Source organism: Anopheles merus, unplaced genomic scaffold (assembly GCF_017562075.2).
Source record: "Anopheles merus strain MAF unplaced genomic scaffold, AmerM5.1 LNR4000634, whole genome shotgun sequence".
In the NCBI taxonomy this organism is placed as follows: Eukaryota; Metazoa; Arthropoda; class Insecta; order Diptera; family Culicidae; genus Anopheles; species Anopheles merus.
Window position 1 is genome coordinate 1,359 of NW_024428214.1, and position 25,873 is coordinate 27,231.

The 25,873-nt window shown below is 38.3% G+C and overlaps 2 protein-coding genes across 5 annotated transcripts; both read left to right on the forward strand.

The window, feature by feature from the left end:
- Window positions 1-263: 263 nt before the first annotated feature.
- Window positions 264-12,253, forward strand: LOC121602801 (liprin-beta-1-like). 4 transcript variants are annotated; one of them, XM_041931567.1, is made up of 10 exons: window positions 264-455; window positions 549-940; window positions 1,140-1,316; window positions 5,537-5,914; window positions 5,996-6,149; window positions 6,351-6,833; window positions 7,426-7,961; window positions 8,032-8,565; window positions 8,631-8,879; window positions 9,168-12,253. In XM_041931567.1, exons 1-10 carry the CDS (start codon window positions 425-427, stop codon window positions 9,405-9,407), a joined length of 3,174 nt encoding a protein of 1,057 aa, XP_041787501.1. In that variant the 5' UTR covers window positions 264-424; the 3' UTR covers window positions 9,408-12,253. The 4 variants fall into 4 exon arrangements, with proteins under 4 accessions (XP_041787501.1, XP_041787500.1, XP_041787503.1 ...); XM_041931566.1 differs by having other exon boundaries at window positions 5,996-6,833; XM_041931569.1 differs by lacking the exon at window positions 6,351-6,833.
- An 11,864-nt stretch (window positions 12,254-24,117) lies between these two features.
- On the forward strand, window positions 24,118-24,787 carry LOC121602802 (testis-specific serine/threonine-protein kinase 3-like). Its single transcript, XM_041931570.1, has 2 exons — window positions 24,118-24,353; window positions 24,413-24,787. The coding sequence occupies exons 1-2, from the start codon at window positions 24,261-24,263 to the stop codon at window positions 24,755-24,757; spliced, it is 438 nt and encodes a 145-aa protein (XP_041787504.1). The 5' UTR covers window positions 24,118-24,260; the 3' UTR covers window positions 24,758-24,787.
- The last annotated feature ends 1,086 nt before the right edge of the window (window positions 24,788-25,873 follow it).

The following is a 25,873-nucleotide window of genomic DNA, read 5'->3' on the forward strand; positions in this document are numbered from 1 at the left end:
ATTCGACATACTTTTGATTGATCTTTTCATGTATTATGTGATGCAATCTTAGAAGACTCGACTTGCTGTGATGATGACTTTACTTGGGTATACGCTCACAACCATCATGAAGCGCCAAAGGCTTCCGTTGAATCTGACCGACGATCCGTTTCACAAACAACAGCAACTCGATCGGTTCCACGTGACCAACAACGTAGTCGAGAAATGTCAATACAAAAAACTGATCAATGTCAATCCACAGCTAACACAATTTATCCGGGAAGCAGTTCCTTGTGGCAAGCCACCCAGACCTTCACGGGAAACTGGTAGCCTAGATCGACGGCGGAACTTACGCTCAAGTCGTCACGAGCGAGATGGAAAAAGCCACAGTACACATTCACTAAAAGAAAATTCATCTTCGTCCGAATTTCATAAACACGATTCTATGTCCAGCAATCTCAGTTTAAATTCTAAAGGTGAGCTTCCTTGTGCTTGTGCGTTGGCCGTGAAAGCGTTGTATATGTATCTTAATCGCTCAAACTTGCTTTCATCGTTACTTTTTGAAAAAGATCATCTGCAAGACTCGGGAAGCTTTCACAATTACAACATTGGTGATAGTGGAAATCCACATCAACGTCATGGCTATCCACCTCATCCTCAAAATGCATGTACAAGTCCTAGTATGTGGGAACCACCACCACCGCCGCCATTGTCTCCTTGGGATCCACAATACTACTGGATTAATCCGCATTGTCGCCACCAAAGCAAAGAAGAGTTGAGATTAATCGACTATCATCGCCGGCAGCAAGAATTGTACCAATATGGAAACAGAAGTGGGCTAAGTAGTATGCAGGATTTATCTTGCTCTAGTGGCTGCTGTAATCGAAACTATTATCATCATCCACCTCTGCCGGTTTGTTGCCCATTGGATCATCGCACGCAATGGATCAACGATGTTCAGGTTTGATTCTAGTCAATTGAAAGATAAAAAATAAAAATACATAGCATTTTGTACTAACCGTATTTCGTTGAACCATGCAACAGTACAGCTAAAAACACAGTATAACTTTATACGTCAAGCGACATTTTCGAAAAGAGTAAATAATAATGAAATTAACTATACATAATTTATAATTGCATTGATTTCTTTTCTTCTACAGCGCCATGACACTGATGAACGGCTACGACGTTTACAAAAGGACAAAGAATCACTAGCTTTGCAAGTTAAAACACTTACAGAGCATATGCAGACACAATCTACAAAAATAAGTGAATTGGAAAACATGTTAAAAGAGAAAAATCAGCTGCTATCCAGCGCAGAAGATCTCCTGCAGCGAGTAAGCGTATTTGCAAAAACAGTTGGCATCCAGATTGACAAACAAAAGTACTGCGATTTTTTACTTTTTTCTGTTTTTTGAGCATAGTATCCTTTTTCTTACTTTGTCTGTCTCTATCATTTTCTATTTTATTTATATATTTTGAATCAACGTTAGTAAACACTTTGATATCAACACATTGATTGAAATTGCACTTATATTTGCAAAATTTGTCAGTTTACTACAAGTAGGTGACTGGTATTATTTGCTCATTTGAACAATCGTTTAGATTTTCATAATTAACGATTTTTTTAAGTAATAAGCGGCTATCATAAATACGATTCATAAAAAGTTTTTAGATATTATTTTGGTTTTTTCTTATCTTTTGGATTGTTATTTGGGCTGTTTTATTATTATTCTTAAATACGAATATCTCCTTTTCACAACATTTTGGGCATATTGCTTGCTTTTTCCTTATATAGATATTATCATTTGCTTGTTCAGAATCAGAATGTATGTTTGTTGATATTTTTCTTTTAAGTTCATGTGTACATTTGTTTTGCGAGATTTAGCGTAACGCTCGCTTTTCACCGCTGTGGAGGATTTTGCCAGGAGGCAGTTTGTTTTGGTTTTAGAATGAAACGGGGATTTGCTTGTTATTTCTTATCGTTTCGTGTTGTTATTTTCATTTTCGTCTCACTATTTTTTTATATTTGTCTTGTTTTCTTAATTCATATGCTATTACCGAATATATAAGTTTTTATACCATTTTTATTTTATGTTTGCATAAAAAACTTACTTGTACCGTACAACATGTACTTTTTAATTAGTTACGTGTATCTGTTTTAGATAACGGTTTAAATTATTTATATTTTAGGCCATTTCTAAAAGGCACAACAAAAATGTTTCGAAATTGGTTATCTGAATATTGAAGTTTATATATTACCATCTCAGTAAAAATCGTAACTGTTGTATAATGTTTGTCAGTTGGGTTGCCAAAATGCATTTTATGATGATATTTGTTCATGGATCTTTATTTGTTTGTTTGTTTAAGTGTTTTATGAATTCTTCCCATGCAAAATTACCTGAAAAGATGCTTTGGAGTTTTGGCTTATAAGATAATCACTAAACACGTACTAGTAGCGGGTTTGAAGATAATTTGTGGTAAAATGCTGGTTTACAAAGTTTCGTTTTTAATTAACTGGTTTAAGTGGTTTGATACAACTCTATAATATATTTGCAATTTGGATTTTACCATTTTCACATTTTGTTTATGTGGAAGCGTTACCAAGTCTTTTGTTGAGCGTGGATTTAAAAAGTATATTTCTCGACTAATTTAAAATATTCACACTTTTTTACAAATCTTCGACTTATCCCTTTGGTGGATTTTCTGCTTCTCCTTGCATGCCTATATTTGGTTAGGAATCAGCGCGCGCTGTCTCGTTTCCCGATCTTCGATCTTTGACCTGGCGCCTGACCGCTCCGAACATTTCTTTTATCTCTCTCTCAACAACAGTCAACAGTTTAGCATGTATTACAACATTCATGTACAGCGGATCCCGAGCTTGGCGGATTTCTAGTTTTGTATTAGACTTTCGCTGAACAAAATACATTTAAACGTGCGTTTAGATATATCGCTAAATATCGCTGCGATATTATGACATGCTACGATAGGCAAAGAGAAATCCATACTTAAAAAATAAATCTCGCGGTGGATATTTTCTAGTCTTGTGTGAGTTGGTGAAAAAAATAGCATTTCGTCGAACCACAACCACACATACATAAAATAACAACGTAGTATAAGTTTGCTTAGCTAATTTAGGTAACTTTCACACTTACCTTAAGCCATCAAAATGTCACCAAATGTCTAAATGCACAATCAATTTTCAAATTGAACATACCATGTAAAGTCCGCTCCTAAGTTACGGAGTTCCGTATGCGTCCCGAAAGCATCAGCGTAACTCGAAAATCATCGAATTACATTTCACAAAAGAGCAAATTTGACAAAAGTAGTGGTTTACATTTTTGTTTCATAAAAAACTTATTTGTCCTTTTTTTTACTGAAAACGTGAATTTTCCACTGCGTGCCTTGACTGAAACTAGAGGTAGAAGGTAGAGGTTATGTGGTGATGGTTTTATAAGGAAACTAATATTTATTAAAACACAAGGTAGTAAATTAGACCCGCTGTTATTTGCTTTATATCAATGTAACATCTGTGACATCTGTCTTATCGGCCCATAACTGTTTAATGTATGCAGAGATTAGTTAATGTTGTGCAAGTACTTTATGACTGCATTGAACTTCAAGAACTGATAGATGATAATATTGGGTGTTGTATAAACTGCCCGACGATCTCAGTTGAAAAATGTACCGTGGTCTCCTTTAATCGTTCAAAAACGCCTGTGCTATTTCACTAGAAGCGATTAGGTGCTACAATCCAACGCCCGCATGTATATCACGACTTGGGATTCATGTTGGGCAGTAAACTAGATTTTCGTGTTCATTATAACTATTTATAATTATTAGCAAAGCCTATAGAATGCTATGCTTCGTTAACCGTCACTCAGCTACCATAACTGATCATGATTGTCTAAAAATCCTCTACTTATCGTTTGTCTGGTCTGTACATGAGTATTGTTCAATCATGTTATGTAACACGGGATCAAACTAGATCAATATTGCTAAAAGTATAAAGTTAATATTTCTTAAAAGTTTAATAGTGTAAGGTACTAATCCATCATTGGCATAATTAATAGTGTAAGGCATTGTAAGGCCAAATTTGATACACGCGGATGCTTTCGTAATGCATAAGGCAAAGTGAATTCGGGCTGTAGTACAACTATACTTACGTATGTAAAAACGTAATACTTACGCTGTAAAATGTAATACTTACGATTTTGGGGTTGATGATTGCATCTGATTGGTGTGTTGTTTGTGGTTTAATTTGTGCTCTACATATTTTCAATTTTAAAAACTGCTTAATGGGTTCAGTTGCATCATGAGGTGTAATGCATAACGCTAGTGAACATGTGATTATTTTTACTGTGCTAACGTTTTTAGTAATGGTTTTAAAATAACGTTTTCTATCTACTTAATTAATATCAGGTTAATCGTTGTTGGTAATAAAGAGTTGTCTTTGAAATAGACATCAAGCTTTTATTCATTGTATATGGAATATATCATAAGGGCTTTAGTAAGGACGGTAGATTTCTTAAATACGATATGCTACCAAATGTTGATTTTGCTATTTAATTTATTCATTTTAACTTAATTCTTGAATACAATTATGAAAAATTTATTTATTTCTATTTATTGTTCAGGCAAAAATTAATATAGCCTGCATGTTTTTTTATTGCACATTCGCATGGTGGATACTATCATATTTTCACAAATTATCTGTAAAGGTATTTACTCAATTCCTGATTGTATTTGAACAGATTTTTTTTACGAAACTCAACGCAAAATAAAGTTATGTTTATCATCAACAATACAATTTTATATTAGAAATCGATATTAGACTGCAGATTTTGGTCCAGTTCTTGTAATTGTCTTCAATCAAAATTTATGTATTTTCCATGCAGCATAGTATTGAATGTATATCTGCATAACATTTTAAATTATAATTCAATTATAGTTGCCTAAAGTTGCCTAAAGATATTACATATTGTGGCTATAGTTATATAGTTCCTTACTTATATATGTATGACATAGAAAATATAAATAGCCACCAATATTACTAAACAATATATTAGACTAGCTTGATTGTTACTGTACCAATCATTTTTCAATTGTTTATCATACGTGTCATATAGACGAGAACAAAATTTCGTTTATTTGAGTTTCTCTGTGATCTACTACTATGTCAAAATCGAATTTCTTCTTTAGTTTTTTTCGATTAGTTGTATCATTATAATGGTATAAACACTAAATCAATTGTTATGTACTGTGAACAACGTCAAATTTATGGTTATCTTCTGTTTTAATTCAACCGTACTAATATGAAAGCAATATCATTGGGTTATAATTTTTATATCTTCTCAAATACTACACTAACATTTCCCTCCTGTTATTTACTAACCTAATATAATCTATGAAACTAGTACCTCTTTAATAGTCGAATCTGAAATGTTTCTGATTTTGGTTGAAAGATCAATTCATAGCAATTATAAGTAAAATCGTCATAGCAAAATCGTAATATTTTAAATGTTCTGTATTCTTTTCATATTTGCAAAAAATGAAGGAAATGCTTTCGAGATCTTCGCTTGAAACACAAAAATTAGAGCTCATGTCAGCGATGAGTGAGCTCAAACTTCAACAAGCTGCCCTAGAAAGAGAAAATTTGGAACTTCGTACAACTTTTGTAACTAATAGCGTGGCATCTAGTGGATTATTCAATGGAAGTCTTGCAAATGGATCAGGGAGTGGATCAGCGATAACAAATGTGCTTAATAACAACAGCATTACGTCTAGTTTGCTCAGAAGACCCCAGATTATTACGAATACTAGAATGGTAGGCATGTCCGCCTCTACTCCAGGAGCTTCAATGATCTCGTCTCCAATACATCATGGCAGCCATGGGAGTTTACAACAAGCGGCAATTAGTCCTATTACTCCGAAGGTAAATAAGCGTTATTTTTTTAACCGAAAAACTGGATCATTCTTGTTTGATTTTTTTCTGTATTTCTTGTTTAACATGCAGACCCCACCGGCATCTTATCGACAACGTATCGATGTGCACTACAGTAGTCTTCCAAGACAAGCCTTTGCTACTACATTATCAACGGTTAGCACCTCCAGCGGCTCTTCAACAGCAACAGATAGTAACGCCAACCCTAAACGAAACGTAGCTTTTGGTAATTGCATCCCTTTATTAGAAGATTATTTTCACATAAGATCAAAAACAGTGGAAGAATCATCACACGTACATCTTTTGGGTGCGAAGAATATAGATGAAAAACAATCAGATCGAAAATCTCTACCACTACCGATAGAAATCATAAATTACGGTGGTCTTGATAATGTTGATGATAAATGTATTAAAAATTCTTCTTTAGGTAATGTTCGTTCGATCAACAAACGATTACAACTACCTAAGCTTACAACGTCCAGCTCAATGAATGCTCTTCTGCTAGCCACAGCATTGCAACGAACAGAATCTAATCTGAGACATATGAAATCGGTATCAGCACAAGAGTTAATGTTCGATGCTGCATCCAATGACCACAATGATGCATCTCGAATAAAAGATGAAATGATTTGTTTAGAAAATGAGAACCGTTGCCACGAACGAGCGAATACTGAACCTCCATCGGCAGCATTATTAGATGACGAAGTAGGAGCATCATGCGTTCAAAACACGAATGAAAATATGGCGACAGAAACCGTGAAAAACTGTGAGATGGAATTAACATCCGATTTCGATGCTCTTCTAAACTTAGAGAAAACGTGTGAAATTGCCCCGTTTGATTCAAAGAACAATACAGGACAAATACCCAACAAAATCGATAGACTACGTGGATTTTCAGTACCAAATTTAGGTTTCAAATTTTTACCTCATTTTAGTTTCTGTTTTGGCTTTTTTGTGCTTTCTGTTATATTGTTAACTATTGATTTTTGTATCTATGTAAGCCTTTGTTGGTGTCAAAACATTAAGAAACAAAGTTGCTTACATTGTTTGTGTTAAAGAAAAATCATAGTTCAATAACTCAACGTCAAAATGATAACTAAAACATTTTAACACGATTCAATCTAACCCTGTGTGCCTTTTTGTTTCTACACACGTGTTTTTATTTGTTTTTTTTTCCATCACATTATTTTTCATTGCGAATTCGTTGTATCTTGTATTTCATATGTGTTGCTGCCACTTTAATTTATCTTTAGAATTTGATTCGTTGTCTCGTCTGATTACTAGGTACTAAAAAGTATTACTTTTACAAAATTATTCGATCTTTGTTGTCCAATCCATGTCTGTATTTCTCAGACATACCGCATAAATCCTTCCTTGTTTGCATTTTCTATTTTAGTAACAATTCATTAACCATATTACTCCAATAACATTGCCGATGGTTTTTACAGTGTTTTTATTACGATGTTGTTCTAATTAAGTTTATCATCGGTATTTTCTCATAGCTGATGCAGAAAATCGCGATAATGGGATCTTAGAACACGGTGAAAGTGGTGTGCAGCCCACTCGCAGCTTCACCCCTCAACCTTCGCCATCGCCGTCTATGAGCCACAAATTAAAGAACATTTTTGGTAAGATCAAAAGAAGTAACAGTGGAACCTTGGACGATATTACAACTCCGGAAGGTGAATTTAAACGTGGAGGAGTTCGTGCAACCGCTGGGGCTCGTCTGGGTTGCAGTGGATCGACTCCATATCGAAAACCTGATAAACCGTTCCGCGAATGGGATGTAGATACAATCTGCCATTGGTTCGAGCATCTGGGTTTAAATATGTATGAGGAAGATTTACGAAAGTGGATCAAATCGAGCACGATGCCTGGAAGCGAATTGATGAAAGCCTCGCCAGTAGATATTGAAAAAGAGTTAAGTTTGCGAAATCCATTGCATCGAAAAAAGATAGTGTTAGCTATTGCCGATATTTCGGGGACGGTGGGAGACGACGGGTTGTTTGAGAACGCTGGAAAGCTGGATTCAACATGGGTAAATAAGAACGAATATTGGAATAGTATCCAACAAATAGATTTACGTAAATTTATATTTCGAATTTTAGGTTCAGCGATGGTTAGACGATGTTGGTTTGCCCCAATACAAAGAACCCTTCATGGCGGCCCGAATGGATGGACGAATGCTACACAAATTGACGATGGACGATTTGGGCCATTTGCAAATATCCTCTTGTTTGCACGTGGCTAGCATTCGTCGCGGTATACAACTTATGCGTAATGAAAAATGGAATCCCGATTGTCATATTCGTCGGCCATTGCAACTTGGATTTAATGCAAAAGACGATGTAAGGTTATGGACTTCGCAAAGAGTCCATGAATGGTTACGAGCCGTCGATTTGGCAGAATATGCCCCTAATTTGCGTGGATCTGGAGTACATGGAGCTCTCATGATATTCGAAGTTAAATTTACAGCCGAACTTTTTGCTGATTTACTGAACATACCTTCAAGCAAAACATTGTTACGTCGACATTTGGCTACCCATTTTAAGGAACTTCTGGGTCGGGATATCATACAAGTGAAACGAGAGGCTGAAAATACCCTTGGATTCCAACCACTGACAATTACGGCAAAAATTAAGGTAATTAGTGTTTGTAAGTGTGGAGATCAATCAAATCATTCTAACCGATTTCTGTTTATTTTTAGACGCCTAAAAAGTCTCAATTTTCCTTAAAACGGAAAAAAAGCAACAAAGGTGGCAATCTGGGAGGAGATGAATGGAGTGATTATGTCTGCCCAATGGGTGGTTCAGGTCAGGAACATTTATCGCCTGCATCTTCTTCAGCTTATGATCGAACTAGCACAAATCAAGGCAGCAATACTCCAATTTCTGCTCTTTCTGCCTTTACGTCAAATGCTTCTTCTCCTAATACTAATATTGTCACTAGCATCGCCGTAAGTTTTCGTATCTCTACTAACGTTATTTATAATTTATTACATTAATTGTATGTGTATGTCTATTGTACCTTCGATCTGTATCATTGATTCACCGCTAACGTGCAAATATCAAAAGTTTTAACCTTGTATGTTGTTATTTCCTTTATAAATGTAACACATTTGCTTGTTTTTTCTTTATTATTTTGTTACTTTTAAATCATTTGTATGTATACTTCATTTTCAATGTCGCTAAACATAGTTATTGTCGTATTGTTTTAATCAAATTCATTTAAACCATGTTAACAGATGACGAAGGATCCCTCAACGGCACCAATTGCTTATCCAGACAGCACAACCAGCAGCATCTCCAGCACAACTACTTCCGGAGTCGGGTTGGAGCTTGCTTCAGTTCAACGTCAGCCGTCGAGTAGCGCACAGTTAGTAACAACGCCGATAGTCAATAATAACGGTATCGAATATAGAGGAGAAGGAGGTGGTAGCGATTCTCCACTATCAATACGCAGTTCTACTGCTTCAACCTCCTAGCAGAGGATATTTTCCTGTTCCATCTCGTCGACCGCCTCTTCTCCTGTACTCAGCAATTTAATAATGAATTACAATCGTTCGGTGACGGCAGATAACGACAATAATTCGGTATGCACAAAATTAACCGACAATGTCATTGCATCCTTTTCTCCAGTTAAGGATGTTTATCCGATAAGTTCGGTCAACCAATCCAATTATTCTTCAACATCGTCACTGGTATCAAACAATTCTACAAAAAAACAAAAATCATCTACGGTAACAATAATCGGAAGGAAATTAGATACAGTTACACTGTTGTCGGATGCATCCCACAAGCAAGTGACAGATGCTCCTATAGAAAACATTGCATGTAATATTCCTGTGCAGCGATCGGCATCGTTTAACTCCGCATGCACGGTGCCATTGAGCATAAGTAAAACAATACAGGTGAAAAACTCGGCTTCGTTTAGCAATTGCTCCATTCTTGCAAAAGTGGCAAAAAAAAGCTCTGTCTTGACAACTTTGACCACGAATCCGGTACTTAAAATTTCTTCCAACTCGGTGACGAATATTCTAAAGCAGCAAACGACAAACGTAACCTCTGGTTCTGCAAATAGCATGACCAATACGTACAAGAGTAATATCACTGAAACTCTTGCAAATGCTGGCAATAATAACCGAACTCAACCTATGACAAATAAATCGGCTAGTGGTGGTAGCCTTTCCTCATCTACTGGTCAGCTTCCTTCGTCTTCTTTGACTTCTCTTTCATCAAGCGCGTCTTCTGTTATGAATGGCCCAGCAGGTGGTCATCCATTATCACTTAATCAATCCATTAGTACGACAGCTCTTTCGCTGGCACAATTAAAAAATAATAGTACTTGTGATTATTACGTATGAATAAGTCAACGGAATATCCGGAATATGCATATGCTTGAATGAAAACATAGTTTTGCAACAGCTAATGTATGTCGCAATAATACATAAGTCAGTGAGATTCTATCAGTATGCAACATAAACAAGTTTAAATAAAACGACCCTCTACATTGGAGCTATGGTTAAATGTTTGATAAAATGTTATCAAATTGATTCAATGACTAGTGATAATCGCAAATGAATAACATTTCAAGTAGCAAGTTGCAGAAACACACAAAGCGGCATTGTCACTATGTATAATCAACGGCATTTGTAGTATGACGAATTTAGAGAACGTTATTTTCACTTACTAGACTGGTACCACTGTGCTGTATGCCAGTAATTGAAACCATTATGGACCAAATTTATTGTGGACAGTCGTGAAATAGATCGACAAAAATATTTTGGAAATGTAGAGTAAACAATAAAACATCGAAGCCGCAAAGTTAGTAACGGTCGTTTCTTGAACGCTTCAATTCTGCATGATACATATTATAACACAGGGTAAAATGAAGAGGTTTCTGGTTTACACTATAATATTAAATTTATATAACAGCATACCATTTGGAGCGATAACAATTGTGGCATGTAACATTTTACGAAAATATTCCAAGCAGTGGTTTATCAAAACACGACCAGAATACAATTGAAATAAAATATATTACACGCTAATGAAAGCCAAAGACAATAATCAGCTCTTGCAATCGACACATTGCATACATTTAGGACATATCTTCAAGGGTCTGTATTGTCTACTAATGCGTTATACCAATGGTAATGGTTCAGCCGTTACAACATGACCAATTTCAATTTTTATACTATTTATTGCTACAAATCTTTCCATATCGCTGAGTAAACCTAACAGCAAACACTATATTCTGAAAGTCAAGAACGTTGCGATCGTTGAAATTTCCATTGCATGTTTATTTTGCTAAACATAAAATTTTTTTTTGCAATATTCTGTTCAATATATCCAAGTATCCCAATAGCATTGTAGCAAAGCAAACAACCAAATGATAACGTTGTTACCATTTTTGAATTCATATCCTTTTACAAAGCAAATCACAATCATAATCGTTTATCTAGAAAATAAAGAATAACGTACCATGTGACGGTAGACGCTGTTGGTATTCATACAGAAGCTTCTTTTGGTACGAAGCATATTATACTATCGTTTTTATATCATAGTTTTTTTTTCAACACATAGCAAAGCAGGAGTATAACTAATCTTTGAATACATAGAAAAATACCATTCATTGAAAATAAAATAGAAACATGGTTATATTCGACTATTAGGAAATTGGCATGTTAATGTTAATTAACGTAAATCTTAGAACGTTCTTTGCTGCAACAAAACGTTCGATAAAACGATAAAATATATTAATAATAGAATCAATGACATTACTAACAACTGACGAAACCTGTCTATAGAATTATTAAGAAACATTTGCAAATTATGAACAAATTCAAACAATTAGTTGAATGGTACCGGTGAGATACAGAATGATTCTAAAATCCCGTTGCACATGGAAACGAAATGCCAAGTCACTTTAGAACGATAGTAAACAAAATAGGTAAACAGCATAAAATAGTCGAACTAGAACCTGTGAAAGCTGGAGTTATGATTCGATTCCCCTCGAGACCTTAACCTCGTACAAAAGACTCCTGTTAAAGACCTGCGTAAGACCAGACCTGTATGAGTCATTTAAGCCAAGGTGCAGGAACATAAACATCAAGAAACATAAAATAAATAAGTGTTCGTCCTTAGGAAAGGTAAGAAAGCATAAACATGAACCACCTAAATCAGTTAAAAAATTGATCAGTAACGTGAAAAACGATTTATAAGCGCCTAGCAAATTCAACCATTCAACCAAGTAGCAAATCGGCTTTGATGATATGAAGGCTCATGCAAAAATGACATGAAATGTTAATAAAATTAATTATTGGATAAATTTTTTGTGGAAATGTTTTGTCCTGTTTGATAAATACATGTACGAAACAATAAAGATAATAATCCCCTTTTAAATGGTGTTTATAGTGTGAATTAGATATTGGTGTAGATATTGAGGGTGTTCAGTTTGTGTTGAAAACTTAAAATCTTAAAACAATTCAAAATACTGAATTGCTTCGGATTATGGATACTTGAAACATGTTTGGCATGTAATATTTTCTAACTGATTCAAATTTAATCGATCATACCTTTGTTTAACTCACTTTACTGAAGCACACCTTCTAATTTTGAGGATAGAAAAATATGATTACAAAAATTTTACTCCAAACATTTGAAAACATCTTGAATCTGCAACGATATTTTGATTGATATTCCGGACAGTTTCGAGCTCATATTTCAAATTACGGACGTTGTTTGTTATGAAATTCTTTTATTCGGATCCTACGTTATGTTTCTTAATTCTTCGTTGACCTTACTCTGTCCGCGTCCGTGAGCCAACAACCACGTCTGTCAAAAGGCCTGCCATCGTAACGTCATAAACGTCTGTCATCACCTAATTCACAAAACCAAACGTCTCATAGCAAACATTACGGCCACCAAAATTTCCTAAATCTATATCTACTAGTACTCCTCTTCCTTTCCAAACGGCAACAAACATATGCGCGACACTAGACGATCCAAAAAACCCTGTTATGTACGAAGAATTACCACGCGAACGATTCCATCTGAACCAGGATGATCTTCGTAGATTATGGCTAGCGGCCACTCGCAGGGAGCAACGTTATCCTCCTTCGAGATAAATGGCCGACAGCCACACGCTGAGGAACAAGAATCCGTTGATTTTTGTTGTGTAGCTCACACAAATACTCGGTCATCCATCTCTTTCAGTGCCGCTGCACTATCTGTTGAAGCAGTTGAAATTGGGCATGCGACTCTTTCAATGGACATTCAAAACGTTGTTATCAGGCAGCGCCATCAAAACCGTCCCGATGAGAAAGTGCCCCGGTGTTAGGGCATCTTCTTCAGTAGGATCCTCAGATAAGGGAGTTAAAGGGCGACAGTTCATTTGTGCCTCGATTTGCACCAGCACTGTCACCATCTCCCCAAACGATAGACGTTGCAGGCGAAAAAGCTTTCGCAAGGTACGTTTAGCCGACATGACTGCTGCCTCCCATAGACCCCCGAAATTAAGCGAAGGCGGAGGTATTAAGTGCCATTCTACCTTTGTTCATAACACATTCTGCCAGTACGGCTTCCTTATGATGCGGATCTTTGAGAAGACGATGCAACTCCATTGGCTCACTGTTGGCTCCTCGAAAGTTCAGCCCATTGTCTAAGTAAACCTTAGCAGGAAAACCTCTATGCGACACGAAACGACGGAACGACAGATCCTCCACAAACTCCAAATGCACTGCTTTGAATGCAAAGCAGACAAATACAGCTGCATATGCCTTTGTTGCAGCAGCCTTACGATGAGCTGGTTTGAGATAGAATGGCCCGCAATGATCAACTCCTACCACCGAAAAGGGGCGCGCAGGCGTAGCACGAGATTCAGGAAGTTGCCCCATACGTTGGGATATTGTTTTTGGATCTGTTCTAAAGCACGTTACGCAGTTCTTGCAACCCGAATTAGTAATTCGTCGGCCGTCGATTACCCAATATTCCTTTCGCATTTCAGCCAACGTGGCGCGAGAACCTGCGTGAAGCAATCGGCGGTGATATTCTACCGCTATTAGTTTGGCAAAATGACTACTTCCTGGTAATAGCAAAGGTTATTTGCCAGAGTACTCGTTCCCAGTATTTATTTATTTATTTATTTCATATATAAACCGACGGACTATCGTGTCTAATCGGCAACCTTATAATTAAATTAGGAGGAGCATATAAATAAACCTCTAGTTATAAGCAAACATTAAATGTGACGTAGACGCAATTTCTCCTTGAACGTGGAAGTAGACATACTAAAATCGAACAAATCTAACACTTCATTGAACTCGAGGGACATACGTATAATAGGGTGTCCCTGGCTATGGTTGTTGCGGGTACGCGGTACACGGAGATGGAAATTGGATCTAAGAATCCGACAGGGAGCGAACAAATTGATGCTGGCTAGTAATGCCGGGGAATCGATCTCTCCATTAAGGAGCCGGAATATGAAAAGGCATTGGGCGTTTTTACGTCGAGAGCAGAGTGGTTCAAGTCCGAGAAGCAGACACCGCTGATGGTAGGAGGGCCGAGCGTGGTGGGTATGCTGTAGACGGCCACCAACACGGAGTAATCTTTCTGCATGGATAAAGGGATGCAAACGAGAAGTTGCACGTACAGGTTTGCCGGATGACAATTCTCGCATGTCGTTCGGAAAGTATACGTTTTGAAGCATTTTGACGAACGATAATTTTGCGTTATCCAGATCTATGGTGGTAATAAATGCTTCTCTGCAGGGATTCTGCCTACGCCTATACCCTTTCCGTTGCAAACAGTATGCCTTGAATCTTAGTGCCTTCCAATAGCAAGAAAAATGTTTTACCCAATTCACCGAATCAAGCGAGACTGCTGCTATGTTCTGCTTTGTGCGATCCATCATTTCCTCAGGTGGAACTTATATCATTTTACTTTCCTTCCTTATTCTTCTCGTGACGATGGCAACCAACTTGGGCCATGGAACCACAAATCGGAAGATAATAGCTTCTGGGGTTGTTCCGTCTAATCAGCCGGAAGACATTAGGATTTAGCGCCTGGGTCAAATGTCTTTCGATTGACAGCGCGATAGGAGCAATGAACAGCGAAGAGAGAAAATGCGATGGCAGTCCCAAGTGCACAAATGTACTGTCGTATGGTTTCGCATTGCAGTTATGCATCGCTAGAACTAGAACGGCAATACAATTGTTTAAATACTAAATTCCACTATAGTTTATTAAAACTGGAGCTAGTAAGATTTAAGTAATTTTCGATGGTGCCGATACTCTTGTATATTGACATCACGACCATTCATATACATTTTTGCTCAGAAAATTATAAGGCTTATAGGTCATGATTAGATGAAACTTGTCGAAACACATTGCAAGAAAAGAACAGCAATATAATGAAGAGTTGTAATATGCCATCTATTGAGTCAACCAATGAAGCTATAAAGCTTTCGTTTTTTTCTATGGATATAAGATTTTCCAGTCCAAGCTTAATCTGTGGCGCTTGGGGGTTACTGACTTGTACAACGTGGATGCAGACAGTTGCCAAATATAACCTTTTTTACGATTAACATCCAGTTTTTTACTATTTAACTTGAACGGGGATAGAGCTTCTCTTGAAACTACATCGGTAGGTTTTTCCGTACCTCTAATGTGCATTCATTTTAACAGCACTTTCCGATGTCCTGTATCAACGATACCCGATTTGCTACAAAGTAACCCATGCATACGAAGGAGATTTAAGCCAATGCAAAACCACTCTAGAATCACTCCACATAAATGTTTCAATTTCTTGCATGCCCATTGACTTGCTTACATGATTCCACAAATTTATTGCTACCACTGCTGCACAAAGCTCCAATCGGGATAAGCTGATTCTCTTTAACGGAGCTGGTCTAGATTTTGATCTTTACTTGTCCATCACCATCTCTCTCTTGTTGGCCTGCACACGATAGAGCACGTCGATGCTACATGGCCCGGTCAACAATCATTCTCCAGGAAGCTCGGTCCCTGGCTGGAGCCTGCCAACCATGTAGACACCCGATCTTCGTCAGGTCTCGCTTTACCCGGTCCAGCCATCGAGTTCGCTGTGCTCCCCTGCGCCTTATGCCGAACTGGGGATCGCTGTCGCACACCTTCATGGTGAAGCTTGAGTCCAGCATCCCCAGTCATCGTATAGTACCAGCCTTCGCCACCGTTAGGAAGCTCGGTTTGCCGTACAGCTCAGCAAGCTCGTGGCTCATCCTTCTCCTCCACGCTCTATGCTCGAACACACCGCCAAAGATGGTCCGGAGGATGCGTCGCTCAAACTCGTCCAGAGCGTTTGCATCCTCCTCGGATGATCCAGGACTCGTGTCCATAGAGGACCACTGGGCGAATCAATGTGCGATATATCTCACATTTCGTGCGGGCTTGAAGTCTTCTGGATCTCAGCAGTCGGTGAAGCCCATAGTATGCCCGATTCCCCTGAACAATGCGTTTTTGGATTTCGCTGCTGATGTCGTTGTCCGAAGGAACGACCGTCCCGAGATAGCAAAACTCCTTTACTACCTCGAAACTGTCGCCGTCAACTAATAAACTGTTTCCCAGATGAACTGTGTCACCAACAAGCAGGTACTTCGTCCTCGTCGCATTGATTTTCAATCCAATTCTTGCTGCTTCGCGTTTTAGTCGGGTTTACGCCTCACACACCTTCGTTGTTATCCTGCCGATGATGTCGATGTCATCCGCGAAGCCAAGAAATTGGAGAAATCGGTAGAGGATCGTGCCAAGGATGTCTATGTCTTGCCCCGCGTCTCGAATGACACCTTCCAGGGCGATGTTGACTAGCAGACAGAAGAGTCCGTCACCTTGCCTCAGACCCCTGTGAGACTCGAACGATTCCGAGTGTTCGGTATAAGTATTCTCACCTTGCACTGCACCCCGTTCATGGTGGCCTCTAACAGCCGGATCAAATTTCTAGGGAAGTGGTACCGCTGCATGATGCTCCATAGCTTCTTCGGTCTATGGTGTCGTAGGCCGCCTTGAAGTCGATGAACAAGTGGTGCGTTGGGATCTGGCACTCTCGGCACTTCTGGAGGATCTGCCGTAGAGTGAAAATTTGATCGGTGGTGGATTTGCCTCGAACAAACCCAGCTTGGTAGCTGCCGACAAAATTTGTAGCAAGGGGCGCAAGTCTGTAGAACAGCATCTGGGACAGGATCTTGTAGGCGGCATTTAGGACTGTGATGGCTCGGAAATTATATCAATCCAGCCTGTCGCTCTTTTTGTAGACTGGATGGATAACACCGGTAGTTTCTCCTGCACACAGACTTTCACGATCAGATGATTCATTTCGACGATAAGCCCCATCTTAAATAGTTCGGCCACCAGCCCGTCATTGTCAGCAAACTTATTGCTCTTAAGCTGCATGATGCGGCTGGTAATCTCATCCCGAGATGGCGGGGGCACCTCATCGTCTGCACTAATGCTGTCGCTGTTGTTACTGCTGTGCTGCTGCTGTGGTGGTTGCCTTGTTCTGCCACTTGCGCAAGCCTCTCCTACCTCTGCTCCATTCAGATGTCCTTTGTAGTAGCACTTCCACCTTTCGATCACCTCCTGCTCGTCCGTCAGGAGATTTCCTTCCGCATCCCAGCAGATTGCAGTATTAGGATCAAACCTACTCCGTGCCTCCTTCAATCTCCTGTATAAAAAGCGGGTGTCCCTCGACTGGGAAAGCTGCTCCAGCAGATGTTCATCTGACTATTAAAAACGTCGCTGCGTGGCCTGGTAGAGCAGGGTTTGCTGTTTCCTCAGTCGTCTGTAGTTCTCCACGGCTTTCATACTGTAGCATGTGGATGCGAGCTGCTTTCTTTTCGGATAGTACTCGTCTACACTCTTCGTCGATTTTTGTTCTCTCTACGTGTCAAGCGGCCGATCTTGTGTTCGGTTGCAGTGCTGATGGCTTGTTCCTCCATTCGCCAGTGGTCTGCGAGGGGCAATGCTGCGATGTTGCTGGCGGCCGGTAGCGCTTCCCCGAGCGCTGTCGCGTACCGCTCCGCTACATCAGCACACTTCAACCGGTCCAGGTTAAGCCTTGGGGTGGGCTGATTCCGTTGGTTGTTAACCACGTTTCTGGCGCAGCTATACCATGACCAGGAAATGGTCTCAGTCAACGTTTGCGCCTCTATACGTTTTAATGTCGATAATATCCGAGAAGTACTGTTTGTCAATCATAACGAGGGACTTTAAACCACCTTTAGGGTGTCTCCAGTTGTTTGTAGACTTGTAGTGTCTTTGTAAGTAGACTTATTTTAACAATGTGTGTGATTTTTATTTGATGTTGTTGTCTTTCTGCCAGGAAGGGTCATAATAGAACCATACAGGGTTTACCTAGCCAATCGGGCGTCGTCAAAGCGTTATCGGTCACCGTAAATACTTTTTCGGGCGACGTAAACCCTCAATTGGGCACTGTCACTTCTATTCGGGCCTTGTGAAGTATGAATCGGGCATAGTGCAGAATGAATGCGGCCTACTCTATATTTTCTTGCTTTCTAGTTGTAACACAATACTTTTTTGCGAGTAGTTTAACTGATCTATAAGTAAATTCACAATTTTTAAGTTAAATTACAAATAAAAATGATTGAAATTCCTTATATAATTTTTTTTAATTCAAGCCCGTACAATGCAATTTGGTTTTATATTTTTTAAATAATATTATATGTTTGGTGATTAAATTAGGTTAACACTTTAAAAAATACATCCAAAGTTTAACAACATGAAAACTACGTATTTTTAAACCACTTAATGGGTCAAACACACCGGAGCTACCGATTTGACACCTTTAAGAATAGGACACTTTTATTATGTACTTTGCCCGATTCATACTTCACAAGGCCCGAATAGAAATGACAGTGCCCAATTGAGGGTTTACGTCGCCCGAAAAAGTATTTACGGCGATCGATAACGCTTTGACGATGCCCGATGGTCTAGGTAAACCCTGTAATGCATGACCGAAAACGTCATTACGTCAAAAAGATGAAGGTCTTCTTACTGCTCTTACTATGCTACACGACTACAATGGAAACGACAAGAAATCATTGGAAAAGGTGATCTTATTTTAGTTCAAAAGAAATGATCAATTATTCAACAATCAATGGACTTTTTCAGGTTATTTTGTTTCGGTATATTTGTCTATTTTGATAATTAAATCGCATTCGTGATTTCCCCAGGGGTACGCTGCTATGCATTGAGGATGCAATATTATTAATTAATGCACATTATGATTCAACTGGTTGGGATGCGATCGCGTTCGACGACTAGACGGTTGGGTTGTTTGACAGACGGTGGATGTGATGAATAAAAAAAATAATCCGGAAATATAAAGGAAATCCTCATAACGAGTTTAATATTTAATGTTGGATTCAGCGCATTGTGGCAATTCAAAGGAAAGCAACGCGTTATGCTGTAAAGCTCCTCCAATGGAGACATCGTGACGTACATCCCATTTACGCCAGTCGATGTCTACTGTTAGGTCTAGAGCCACTCTCAACAAGCATTTCTCCCAACTTACTCAGTGCTGTAAATGTCTTTGCTCCGTCTAGAACTCTCAGGCAAAATCAAATAATACGCGTATCTTAGTACTTCCGGTCAGTCAGATCTGATGAACATGATGGGAGTCGCCTTCAGTCAAGTTTACAATATGTATGAATTTACACAGCAAATTTTCTCGTCCTACTTCAGTAAAGTTTTTTCAGTAAAAAGTTAATTTTGTAGGCGCTTACAGGCACCCTGGTAAAATTTCAGATGATATTTCGGCTTACGGGATTAATTTAAAATAATTGGCAGCCGTGTTGGTGTGTAAAATGTTTGCTACAACCCACTGTACTTGCTGAAATTTCGTGGTGTCTGTGAGCGCTTACTGAACCAGCTACACTTCGGCGGCGGCAAAATACAGTATAAAAGTGTATAAAATAACACAAAACATGTATGAACATGAATTGAAGAACTGGCAATCTCTAAGCATAAATAAAAACTCAATTTAAAAGAAATATTTCGTCATTTTTTTATCGCAACCAACTACTGAAAAATCAGTAATATAAGAATGGCTTTACTGCGGTTTCAGTAAACGAGCTGTCATTTTGGTGAGCACCGGACATTACTGAATGATTCAGTAAACATTCTTTTTACTGAAAGGATTACTGAAACTTCAGTTAAAAAAATTTCAGTAAAATTTTACTGAAGTTCAGTAAAAAAAAGTTTTCTGTGTAGTATGTCTCCATCTGCGTTCCGTGAGCGTTTGCGTGTTCGCCAATTAAACTAAACGTAACGCCCCGTAGCTTGTAAGCGCCTGGCTCATTGTGACTTTCTCTACGTCAGAAAAACAAGATCAATAAATACTAAACACTAATCCGTTCCAATGACTCACTCGTTATGCGTAAAGCACTTTTTGATACAATTTGTATGAAAAGTGAAATAATTAGGCGAAAGGCCAGGAGAGTGACAAAATGCAGACAAATTTTTCTAAACGTGAGCTTTTGTCACTTTTTTGAGCTTTTGTCAAAATTTTGTAACCTGGAGCAGCCAGGAAATAAAGTTGACAAAAGTTGACAAAAAGTGACAAAATTTGACGTTCGCGAAAATGCGTAAACAAACAGCTATTTGGCGCAGTTGTGACCCATTGCTATGAGAATAATGCTAAAATGCATGATTCTAATTGATTTATGTACCTATTTCATGCTTCTTAAACAAAATATCGATGATATTCAGATGTTGGAGCTTTTTGTCATTCTTGTGTATGTTTTTGGTGCGGCCACGAGAAAAGCTCTTTTTTGCAGTTGATAAGCAATTTTGACAAAGTTGAAAAAAATTTCAACATTTTTTCACCTCCGTGGCCACGCGCTGATTGGTTCCAGGTCATGAAAAGAAAAAAAAAAAAATCCGGTATACCATGAGGATTTTGTGAATTTTTCAAAAAGCGATTTTTCTATACAAACGCATGCTTTTAAATAGCACTGTTAGCCAACTATCGAGCATTCAACTAAAAATCGTTCAACTATTGAATTTATTGATCCATTGATAAATTCTTAGCAACGAAATTCTCGCCTTCACGAGTGAGTAGATCAAGAATGCATGCAAGAACACACCCATCAATACACCTCACACCTGTGACACACGCTTGATGGCGTAGATATACACGTCTTGCACGCATTGCATCCATTTTCATGACAAAAAACGATAGAAAAACTACTTAATTTTGAGATCCGGCATGACCATTCCCTCAATGACCTAAAAAAGCTTCCACCAGAAATTACACTAGCGAGTACGGACAGTGTCCCCCGGCCGTTATGATTTTGATAACATATATTTGGAAGATTTTTAAGGGCTTTCCTGAACAGCAAAACAAAAGATAGGAAGAGAATACATTTCACAAAACGTGCGCAAAAGCATAGACCTAAGGCGCAGTTGTTGTGGCTCATATTGCCCCAGTGTTTTGACGTATCACAGTTTGTTTACCTATACCCATTTTGCCCCGGGGTTATGCCCATTTTGCCCCAGGGCTATGCCTATTTTGCCCAAAATAGATTCTTGTAAAACGTCAGCATTTATTTACCACTTTTTTCCTGTTTTTAAGATATTTTCATTCTATGTGGCAATTTTAATCTATAGATTAATGGTGAAGGCATACAATACTGCAAGAATAATTGTGTTTTGTGACATATGCAATGCCCATTTTGCCCCGCTTTCCCCTACACTTTGTTTCTTCCTCTTTTCGATTTAAGACGTCATACGGACGTTACACAGGGCGTAAACTATAAAAGTTTATGCTTGATTTGTATGGGAGAGCGTAAACTTCCTTTCAAAAGATTATAGTTGTATGGATGAAATTCAGTTTACGCCAAAGTTTACTCTTCGTGTGACGTCCTTATCAAATTGCACCTGATATATCAACTCACTTTGGTCAAATAGAAAAACATCTTTTTCGATGCACGTCGTGATGCGTCTGTCAAAATGATTTTAACATATCGGGAAGAGATTGATATTTTAACGTAAAAAAGGTTTCGGGAACAGTTTTGTGCGTAACTGGACAGATTCCATAGAAATCTTCATCCATCATCAAGTGTGTATGCCGAATCAAGCAAAATCAAAGCATCAATCTCCAATAGCACTCATAACACGCCCACCGATATAATCAACGACAGTAATCTAAACTTACACCTTAGCACAGTTTTACAAGCAATAAAAAATCTTAAACAGTCATATAATCCCGGTCCAGATGGCATTCCAGCAGCAGTATACAAGAAATGCAATAATGTACTTGGTTCTCTCCTATTAAAACTGTACCGTATATCCATTAACTCATGTTCATTTCCGGACACATGGAAATTAGCTCATATTACTCCTATCCCTAAGAAAGGTAATCGTGAAAATGCTACCAATTATCGTGGAATCAGCATCCTCTGTGCAAGCTCCAAAATATTTGAATCTATAGTTCACTCACATATCCTCTTTATTGCAAGAAACTGCATTATACCTCAGCAACACGGTTTCTTTCCTAAACGTTCTACCTGACAAACCTTATTTCCTTGACTTCCGTTATCACTTCTAGTTTAGACAGCGGTTCTCAGGTTGATATCGTTTATACTGACTTTAAAGCAGCCTTTGACCGTATTCCTCACCCTATCCTTCTTGCGAAACTATCCAAAATGGGTTTCATTGACTCACACATTCGTTGGCTTGATTCGTTTCTCAGCAATCGCTCTTTTCGTGTTAAACTAAACTCCTGCTTTTCCAAATCCTTTCATCCAAATCGGGAGTGCCTCAAGGTAGCGTGTTGAGTCCTTTATTGTTCGTTTTATTTATAAATGATGTTATCTCTGCCATTCCACACGATTGTTTTCTTTGTTATGCAGATGACTTAAAGATTTTTAAATCTATATCGTCTGTTGATGACTGCGCATCGCTCCAAAACACCCTCAACCGATTTGCATCATGGTGCTCATCGAACCAGCTAGTTCTATGCCCCGAAAAATGTCATGTCATGACCTTCAGTCGTTCACGTTGTCCCGTTACGTTTGCTTATAACTTCGAGGGTATAGCAATAAATCGTGTACTCTCGATAAAAGATCTTGGTGTAACTTTCGATAGCAGGTTATCATTCCTCGATCACATTGATGTTACCGTTAAAAAGGCTCGTAAAACAATCGGTATGATAAAACGTTTTTCAATCCGCATAACCGACCCTCTGTGTTTAAAAGCGTTATATTGTTCGTTAGTAAGACCGATTTTGGAATACTGTGTTGTTGTTGGTGCCCCAGCTCATTTACATCGATTGACCGCATAGAAAGAGTGCAGAGATCATTTACTCGGTATATGGTGAGCAAAATGCCCGGATACACGTCAGACACCCTACCGGACTATGAGCAAAGATGTCATCTGTTGGGTCTGGACTCATTAGCAAAACGCCGTCACATTTCCCAAATAATGTTTGTTGCTTCGCTCATATCTAATGCTGTGGATTCACAAATCATTCTTTCATCCCTGCATTTCTATGTTCCAACTCGTTTCTTACGCCCTCGTGCTCCTTTATTTATTCCAAATCGACGCACTTCAGTTGGTTTAAATGATCCTTTATTACGTGCTGTGAGATTGTTTAATTCCTGCGCACACCTGTTTGACCATCACCTCTCCTTACCATCCTTCCGATCCATCCTCCGAGCAAAATATTAATAAGTTTAGTTAATAGGTTTGTTGTTAAGAATTAATTTCAGACAGAAGTTATGTAAATAAATAAATAAAAAAAAATCATGGCTACCAAAATTGGAGCTAAGAACTCACCTGTAGTCTATCTAGGCACCTTGGTGCCAGCTCCGATTTTGGTAGCCATGATGAATGGAGATTTCTATGGAGATTATTGTTGCTATGGGCGTTATTGTTACTAATAACTTTGTATGATGTTGGATATTTTCGGAAATGTGGACGGAAACCAAGATTTATCATAGTACACTAAACGGACCTACCTGTAGTAATTTAAAAACCTTACTTGGCACGTTTTTGAAATGAAAATTGAAATGACAATTTTCTTAATAGGCCTTGCCTTGCATTTTTGTGTGTTTTTTTTCAAGATGCGGGTTTTTGGGACTGTATAATTATTTTATTAAAATTCAATCGCGTACTTTGATGGTTTTATACGAGGTATATTTCAGGCTGTGCTTCAATTAGAATGAAATTAACACATATCAAAAACTGCCAATAGCGCAACCAAATTAATATGTAGTGCAGGGTTTATTCTTAGTTTAGTGCAAACCAAATTCGTTAAATAAAAATAGAAGATCTATATGAAAAATGCCATTTCAAGGTGAACAGCCAATACCTGCGTCCATAGAAGCGCTAGGATATCGATGGATAAAGCGAATAAGTGAAGGGGCATTTTCTAAGGTACGGTGTCTCGGTTACACCAAAGTACTTCAATATAACTTACAATTGTATGCTTTTAGGTACATCTTATTGAATATCACAACCGAGCAAACAATTGTTTCGAAACGTTGGCTTGTAAACTGATTGATACAAATAAATGTAGTGAAAAGTTTCGAAAACGATTTCTCCCAAGGGAATTAACGATACTGCTCCATATCCGTCATCCATACATCATCCGCATAAATGCGATTATCAAGTGTCGCAACAAAATTTGCATCTTCATGCGCTACGCCGAAATGGGTGACATGTTATCTTTCGTGATTGATCACGGACCACTAAGAGAGACCCAGACACGCATCTGGTGTCGACAACTTGCTTGGCAGTTCAATATCTACACGAATCAGGCATTGCCCACAGGGATCTGAAATGCGAAAACATTCTATTGTCAGCAAATTTGAACGTAAAACTGAGTGATTTTGGATTTGCTCGGTATGTTACAGAAAAAAACCGACAACCGCAATTAAGTACAACGTTTTGCGGCTCGTTCGACTATTCAGCGCCTGAGTTACTGAAAGGAAAGCCTTACAATCCGAAAGCATCAGATCTATGGGCATTAGGAGTTGTATTGTACATGCTGCTTAACAAATCCGTACCGTTCAAGGGCAAAACTCGGCAAGTGTACGAACAACAAATGGCCCGTGCTTGGAAGTTCCGTTCGCGTGTAAAAAACGCATTGTCGTCGGAAGTAAAAACACTGGTGCGAAGTTTACTCGAACCCAATCCTTTGATTCGATGGACTGTCGAGGAAGTGCTGGTTTGTGATTGGTTGATTCAAGATCGTCGTTTGAGATCGTTGAACGCTGAAGAGTTTTCCGCCCTAGCAGAAGCAAGAATTTTTGCAAGGTCTTCCGCTGATATTGAAAGTGTTAAAGAAAAACTTCGTTTGATAGAGCACGCCGACCAATCAGTCACAGTGATAAAATCAACTGGATCAAATTTAGACGCTCGAAATCATTCTGATTCGTTATTGTCTATACAAACTTCAGTACAAACTAAAACATCAGGCTCCAGAATAAAGGGTAGTAAATGAATGTTGAATGGAATCACGTAGACAATTGTTTACACTATATGCAATCCCATGACTGTAAGGGCTCAGAAACCTAATATAGCAAAAAAAACAATCCCAATGTTGCTATGCCCGTAGTGTTAAATCTTTTACCGCGCGGCTACACGAGGTGAAATGTGCAGCGAAACGAGCTATTTGACAGGTGAAATATCTGACAGATACAGCTAAGGATTGGGGGAGATATAACATCACTGGCGGAAATTCACTTCAAAGGAATATCTTCTTCAGTAAAACATTCTCTAATTGGAAGTTTTTTAATCGATAAATCGCGATTTCTTACATGCTATGTATACGTTACCGTAGCAATAGACGATGCGCAATCTCTGATTGCGCATATATATATATATATATATATATATATATATATATATTATATATATATATATATATATATATATATATATATATATATATC

Coding starts and splice junctions, on each gene's coding strand:
- LOC121602802 (XM_041931570.1), top strand. CDS start 24,261: ATGCCATTTCAAGGTGAACAGCCAATACCTGCGTCCATAGAAGCGCTA. Junction 24,354..24,412: donor GTGAAGGGGCATTTTCTAAG/GTACGGTGTCTC, acceptor GTATGCTTTTAG/GTACATCTTATTGAATATCA.
- LOC121602801 (XM_041931566.1), top strand. CDS start 425: ATGTCCAGCAATCTCAGTTTAAATTCTAAAG. Junction 7,962..8,031: donor GAAAGCTGGATTCAACATGG/GTAAATAAGAAC, acceptor TTCGAATTTTAG/GTTCAGCGATGGTTAGACGA. Junction 8,566..8,630: donor CAATTACGGCAAAAATTAAG/GTAATTAGTGTT, acceptor GTTTATTTTTAG/ACGCCTAAAAAGTCTCAATT.